Source organism: Oncorhynchus clarkii, chromosome 9 (assembly GCF_045791955.1).
Source record: "Oncorhynchus clarkii lewisi isolate Uvic-CL-2024 chromosome 9, UVic_Ocla_1.0, whole genome shotgun sequence".
NCBI lineage: Eukaryota > Metazoa > Chordata > Actinopteri > Salmoniformes > Salmonidae > Oncorhynchus > Oncorhynchus clarkii.
In genome coordinates, this window is record NC_092155.1 from 29,677,275 (window position 1) to 29,685,001 (window position 7,727).

Below are 7,727 nucleotides of genomic sequence, written 5' to 3' on the forward strand. Positions count from 1 at the left end.
ACTGGGTCCACCCATAACCGCAGCCATACTCTGGACCTGGTTATTACCAAGGGGCTTTCTACTGGGTCCACCCATAACCGCAGCCATACTCTGGACCTGGTTATTACCAAGGGGCTTTCTACTGGGTCCACCCATAACCCATACTCTGGACCTGGTTATTACCATGGGGCTTTCTACTGGGTCCACCCATAACCGCAGCCATACTCTGGACCTGGTTATTACCGAGGGGCTTTCTACTGGGTCCACCCATAACCCATACTCTGGACCTGGTTATTACCATGGGGCTTTCTACTGGGTCCACCCATAACCCATGCTCTGGACCTGGTTATTACCAATGGGCTTTCTACTGGGTCCACCCATAACCCATACTCTGGACCTGGTTATTACCGAGGGGCTTTCTACTGGGTCCACCCATAACCGCAGCCATACTCTGGACCTGGTTATTACCGAGGGGCTTTCTACTGGGTCCACCCATAACCCATACTCTGGACCTGGTTATTACAGAGGGGCTTTCTACTGGGTCCACCCATAACCCATACTCTGGACCTGGTTATTACCGAGGGGCTTTCTACTGGGTCCACCCATAACCCATACTCTGGACCTGGTTATTACCGAGGGGCTTTCTACTGGGTCCACCCATAACCCATACTCTGGACCTGGTTATTACCGAGGGGCTTTCTACTGGGTCCACCCATAACCGCAGCCATACTCTGGACCTGGTTATTACCGAGGGGCTTTCTACTGGGTCCACCCATAACCCATACTCTGGACCTGGTTATTACCGAGGGGCTTTCTACTGGGTCCACCCATAACCCATACTCTGGACCTGGTTATTACCGAGGGGCTTTCTACTGGGTCCACCCATAACCGCAGCCATACTCTGGACCTGGTTATTACAGAGGGGCTTTCTATTGACATATCCTCTATTGTTGACGCTGCTTTATCTGATCATCACTGTGGGATTTTTTTACTACCTTGTTGCCCGTAGAACAGGGTAATACTGAACACATGATTAAGAAACGCTATTTCAAATCTGAAATTGACAGAGATTTTATTGAGTGTATGAACGATACTCCACCACCTATTCTGCCTACCCCGTGTGAGGGTTTAGTTCATAACTTTAATTGCAAATGAAGGGCAACCATTGATGCCATAGCTCCAGTAAGGTTGAAAAGGGCCACATCCAAACAGAGAGCCCATTGGATGAGTGAGGAAACTAATCAATTAAAGAGAAATTGCAGAATGGCAGAGTGGAAGTGGAGGAAGTCAAAGTTGCAGGTCCATTATGATATTACGAGAGAGCAACTTGGCATATATAACAAGGCCATCAGAAATGCCAGATGAGCTCATTTGATCTTGATCACTGTTCATCAGAATCCTTCGAGAGCGCTCTCCTCGACCATTGATGGCCTGATAAATCCTACCCCTGCAAACCTATGTGAACTTTCCTCCACATCTAAATGTGACGAGTTTGCAGCATCTTTCAGAGGTAAGATAACCAACATTAGGCTGGGTATCAGTCAAGCAAGACCTGATGAGAAGTTTGATGGTATGTGCCCTAGCCTACCACGCAAAGGCACTATGGATTTATTTTCCCTGGTTGACGCAGACATGCTTCTTCAAAACAGTTTTTAATTGCATATCTGAAGAATTACAAGCTATTCTTAATCACTCACTTTTCCCATTGCACTAAAAACTGCTATGGTGAAACCCCTTTTTAGAAAAGTAATCTCGATTCTTCAGATCTTAACAATTTTTTGGCCAATCTCCAACCTTCCGGTCTCAGGAAAAATTCTGGAGAAATTGGTGTTCAAACAGCTAAATCATTTTTGAAGTGACAGCTGTATTTAAAAAAAAAATATCCAATCTGGTTTTTGTGCCCACCACAGCACACAGCACAGAGACAGCCTTAAAGTGGAAAATGATCTTAGAGCCAACACAGATGCCAAACATCTTAGATTTAAGTGTTGCATTCAACACTGTTGACCATGATGTCCTTCTGGACAGACTGGAGAGGTGGGTTGGCCTCTCTGGTCCAGTTCTAAATTGGTTTTGGACCTATTTAACCGGTGAAGAGTTTTTTTTGTCACCCTTGGTGAACATAACTCAGGGAAAATACATATCACGTGTGGTGCTCCACAGGGTTCCATTTTGGGTCCGGTACTGTTCAGTTTATATAGCGTATTTTACCCCTTGGCAGCGTTATCAGGTAGTACAGCATTGATTTTCACAACTTTACATTTCTGTGTCACCAGAGGATTTTAGCTCCATTGGATAAATTATTAGACTGTATTAGTGATTTAAATAGTTGGAACTTCCTCCAGCTAAATCAAGACTGAGGTACTTATTGTTGGAACCAAAGCACACAGAGAGAATCTAGCCGCACATTTTAATTCAAGGTCAATATAGACAAAACACCAAGTAAAAAACGTACTTTAGATTCTGAACAAATTCGTATTTCGTATTCGTATTTCGTATCGCATTTCGTATCGCACATTAGGAGTGTGACCAAAATAGCTTTGTACCACCTGAGGAACATTGCCTTTGAATGTTCTTCAGATGCTGACGTTTCTCTCTCAGGCTGATACCGAGAGACTCATTCCATGCTTTTATTACAAGCAGGCTTGACTACTGTAATGCTCTCCTGTCTGGTCTACCCAAGAAACCCATTGGTCACTTGCAAAACACACAGAACGCTGCAGCGCGGGTACTGACACAGACCAGATGAAGAGCACACATTACACCAGTTTAAAGGTCTCTGTACTGGCTGCCTGTGAGTTTTAGATCATTCCGTTGTTTTTTTAAATCAATCCACGGTTTTGCACCCCAATATCTGTCAGACCTGCTGTTAAGTTATGTACCCAGAAGGTCCCTCAGGGCCACTGGCCTTTTAACTATCCCCAAAGCTGAAGACAAAGAGGCATGGAGAGGCAGCGTTTAGTTATTATAAACCCAGCCTCTGAAATAACCTGCCGGAGAACCTGAGGGGGGCCGAAACTGTGGACATATTTAAAAGAGATCTTAAAACACATCTTTTTAGCTTTGTTTTTCCTCAGGGTGCTTTTTAGTTGCTCAGTGTGTCATCCTTTTGTTGTTTATCTTATGTTTGTTGCGTAGTAAATATTTCAGTTTTTATTTTCATTGCTATTCATTCGTTTTTTTCCTGTATAGCAAATTGCATTGCATTCCATGTCTGAAATGTGAGTAAATAAAGCTCAATTTGATATGTCACTTTTCTGCTCCTTATTGCTCTAACTTGATATTTTTCTCCTTTCTTTCTTTCTCTTTCTTTCTTTCTCTTTCTTTCTTTCTCTTTCTTTCTTTCTTTCTTTCTTTCTTTCTTTCTTTCTTTCTTTCTTTCTCTCTCTCTCTCCCTTTGCCCCCCCCCTCTCTCTCTCGCTCCTTCTCTCTCAAACACGTGAATCACATATGTTGCAAGTCCTTTAAAATAATGTGTCCAGTCACAGTTTTGACCTCCCAAGGCTCTTGTCATTAGTATGTGTAAAGGCCTCTCCCCCTTCCAGCCTGTCCTTGGTGCTACAGTAAGTCACTGTTCAAAGACGAGACGAGAGTCCTCCCCCATCCAAAAAATCGAAGCCAGCGCTGCAAAATACACCAGGGCAATCGTGGTTGGCCATCAGATGTCCCCTACTCGTCTCACTCCTCGCCGTATCTCACAGGAGGCAGATGGCGTGTGTGTGTGCCTATGTGTGTGGGGTGTGTGTGCGTGTCTGTGTGTGTCGGTCTTCCGCGACGACCCAAATCAGACTCATGGCCGCAACTCGGCGTAGGAGAAAATTGTTGTCCTGTTGGCTCATGATTCTGTCCTCTCACGACACCCCCCTCCACTAAAATGAAACGCAGGACTTATCTCCCCACTGGGGCCAAAAACTCTGAATTGATGTGCCTCTACACTTACTCCATCTAATTCACTGAAGATGATTAGATTAAGGGAGAGAAGGAGAGAAATGGAGAGAGAGTGGAAGGGAGAGAGAGAGAGAGAGAGAGAGCGGTAGAGAGAGAGAGGGAGAGAGAGAGAGCGGTGGAGAGAGAGAGAGAGAGAGAGAGAGAGAGAGAGAGAGAGAGAGAGAGAGAGAGAGAGAGAGAGAGAGAGAGAGAGAGAGAGAGCGCGAGGTAGTGAGCAACGTAAAAGGTGAGAAGTACAGAAGAAAACACTAGGCTAATCAATCCCTTAAGAGGAAGTGCAGCAGAAAATCACAGGGGAAATGGCCGTGTCCTTAACTAATGGAGAGTGCATTGGGGAGATGAGAAAACCCTACTGGAGAGGCAGCTGCTCCATATTCCTTCCTAAGCCCCTTATTGGAGAGCAGAGGAGCCAGGAGAGCAGGGTAGAACTGTGAGGTAAGCAGCATGAGGTGTCACTGAGACTGCAGGATCAATTCTCACTCTCCTGGGGGAATCATTGCCTGACCGTCTCATCTGAATAATAGGCTCCAGCCAATCAGATCCCTTAGTGTTGAAGTAATAGTGTTAAGAAACCAATCAATGACTTGCTACTAAATCGAGAGAGTTCTATTGAACCAATGGCAGAGCTTTGGAGTAGAGGTTCCCGTGAAATAGGACCTATTACCATACTACAAAGCTCATCATTCCCTTCCCAAAATGTACAGCTTCATTGAGGATTTCTGGAAGATTCCACGGTACACTTACGTCATGACCAGGGTCTCATCTCCCGGTTCGCTCAGAAGTCCATCGACGAAAACCGAGGTGCTGGTGAAGTTGTGGATGATCCACGTCCTTCCCTCATCGATACTGAACCTAAGGAGAAAAAAAAAACAATTGACACAATTACAACAGCTCTATGGAAGTCTATGGGTTCTTTTCAACAGGCGGCCATCTTGGAAGAGGCATTCACATGAGCTTTCTTATTGGTAATACTTCTCCTAACTAGAGAGAGCGAGAGAGATAACGTTTTGTTTTTGCAGTCCCCCCCCCCCCCCCCCCCCAGCGGAACGTTGTACAAACGGCAGCAACATGCTGAATTGTGTATACGAGTTACTTTTCAATATAATGTCAACGCAAACTAAAACACAATAAACGACAGATACGGGCAACAACCCCCCCCCAAAAAAAAATTGTGATCATCGTGAACTGTTCAGTAGGCGAACCGTGGCTGGGATGGCACTGCGGTGGATCCGTTCCAGTATAGCTGAGGAGCGGGTTCGGTGTGGGGCTCACAGACGATCGCTGGGGTGGGAGGATATGTCAGTAGCCAGGGATCGGATTTCTACAAGTGATCTTTTGCGAAGGATCTCGAGAGAGAGAGATTTGCCTGCGAGTTGCGAAGTGACGGTAGGCCCAGATTGGCGCAGGCATCTGAGTAGGAGGTGTAGTCCGTGCCCGTGACGCAGGTGGAAGCTGTCATTTATAAAACTGCAGAGTTCTACAGACTCTCCTAGACTGGCCATCTTGGAAAGAGGCAGGGGGGGGGGAAATACCCTTCATATTAGTACGGCTTGTGTCTAGGAGGGTGTAATGCCGTCATGACACACATGTCGTGAGAGACAGGATCGCCTCCAACCGGGACTGAACCGCCACCTGATTTAAGGACCTGTTCGAGTCAACATCTAGACCGCACGTCATTGCCAAGATGGTTTCCCCGTGGGTCTGTCTTCAAACGCGCCACCAGACCTACGGGCTGCTGTTAACTTGACGGAAGGACTTTGAAATGAGAGGACCGGGGGTACGGAGAGCTACCTTCTAACTCAACGTAACCCTCTGTGGCGTATGGCTCCCCGGGATCAACAGGGTTACGTACGTAAGTGGGGTTATGTGTTGGAAAGGAATCACTGTGGGATTTGAGTAGCAGACCTATGCCTGCATGGCATGCAGATGGACGTGCTAACAAGCCAGCAGTAAAACCAGAGAGACTCTAGAGAGACAGGGATTAGACAATACATACAGAGAGAATCAGAGGCAGACAGACATCCCAACGCTGTATACAGGGAGAATTAGCTAGGGGGAACGGTTTGTTGTTGTGTGTCTCAGTTTTGCTTTCTCGTTCTCCTTCTCCCACGTCCCCCCCCCCCCCCCCCCCCCCCCTTCAATCACTCTGTCTCTCTCTCCCTCTCTAACACTAAGAGCGTGTCGAGAGAATAACTTATCCTAAGTGCACATTTTTATAAACCTTTGGTGCAGCCTAATGCATTAATAACACACAACTGTGCATTTGTGATGGAATTATAATGTACACTACAGCCTTTCCTAGCACCAATCTGCAGTTAATAAATATAAACAAAACATGACTGCGTGAAAATAAGTGTAGATTTACTTGTACATTCACACAACCTTAATATGTGTATGCCCATTTTTGATTTATTTTGCCACCTCATCTCTGAGCATGTTGCGTTTTTATATGATTAAAAGCGACATGGCGGTGGTGGGAGAGTACATCACCCCAAACAACCCCGCTGCTATTGATGTTATTCAAAGCTGGGCATTATCCAACATTATTTGAACAAGTGTGTGCAGTGAAGTCAGAATATTGGCAAGGGGCATCCTTGAGCTGGGGCCTTTTGCTTTCCAAAGGGCCCCTAACAGAAAGTGAATCTCTGTGATCTACAGTACATATGTAGCGGTGTTGGAAACCCAGAGGGCCTGCTTCTTGAACTCTCGAATTCAAGTGCCCTTCTGAGAGGGGGAGAAAAACGTCTCATTTGAGGACATGGATTTCGGACTCGTGTCAGTGAACCCAGAGGGTTGTCTTTTTGGTTGAAGGGTCTTTTAGGGCTGTTGGAGGGCTCTTGACTAACACAGATGAGTGCTTTCTCTCTCTTTCTCTTTCTGTCTCTCTCTCTCAGAGAGTTTACCTACCTAAATAAAGGGCACACAGAGTACAGACACTGACTGTGGCAATGTCTCCCAAAAACCTTTCAAAACACTCTTACGCTCTTGCCTGAAGATTTCTACTACAGCCCAATCCCAAGGCAGTGATTTGGATTTAGAGGGCGAAGTGGGCATAAAGTTGACCTTTCTGATGCCGATGAGGCTGTTGAGACAAAGGTCATCTGCTGATAAAGGTCAGCGATAAGGATTCTCATTACTGAGTGCTTTCTATCATTTATTTTTCATTCAACGTTTATCAAGGTTACAGCTTCATTGAGATAAAATCTATTGATATAGATATGATCCACAGGAGAGACCTGGTCCTGGTCAGTTGTTTTGAAGGTCATAGATGGACGGTCAAAAGACTGTGTGGACACATTGGTGGCTCCTATATTGGTATATTGAGAGTTGTGAGTATTGGAGTTTGACAGTAAAATGAGCCTACTTTAGTATTTTGAGGGGGATGGAGGTGTCTTTGATGGCAACAATGACCCCTCCATGGTCCAGGTACAGGATGTGATGCTCTTCCTCAAACACCTACAAAACAGGAAGGACAATCACAGGATGTGTCGAAAAGACCAGGAAGTGAAAAGTTAGTAGGACGATAAGCGCTAGAAATGAATTAGATTATAGTACATTAATACATCACATAAAAGAAGAGCAGGAAAATTGGAGGTGGTCATAAAACCTATTCAAAAAGATGAACACTGTATAATAGGTTTTGTCAGGAGATTGGAAGGTAATCTCCACCTTGAATTGAATTTCCTCCTTGAATCGTCTCCTTTTTTAGGTGGGGATGGAGATGGTGAGGGAGGTATGGAGGGAGGTACGGAAAGAGGTGGGGTGGGAGGTGGGGAGGGAGGGAGTTGGTGAGGGAGGTA

At 45.5% G+C, this 7,727-nt stretch overlaps 1 protein-coding gene across 5 annotated transcripts in view; it reads right to left on the reverse strand.

Annotated features, from left to right (window-relative positions):
- Nucleotides 1–7,727, reverse strand: part of LOC139416202 (VPS10 domain-containing receptor SorCS2-like) — a 337,490-nt gene that overhangs the window by 24,922 nt on the left and 304,841 nt on the right. For all 5 annotated transcript variants that reach the window (XM_071164599.1, XM_071164598.1, XM_071164596.1 and 2 more), the window contains exons 13-14: nt 7,292–7,383; nt 4,672–4,779 (exon numbers count right to left, since the gene is read on the reverse strand). In XM_071164599.1, coding sequence (XP_071020700.1) covers nt 4,672–4,779; nt 7,292–7,383 — 200 coding nt within the window. The remainder of the gene's footprint in view (nt 1–4,671; nt 4,780–7,291; nt 7,384–7,727) is intronic.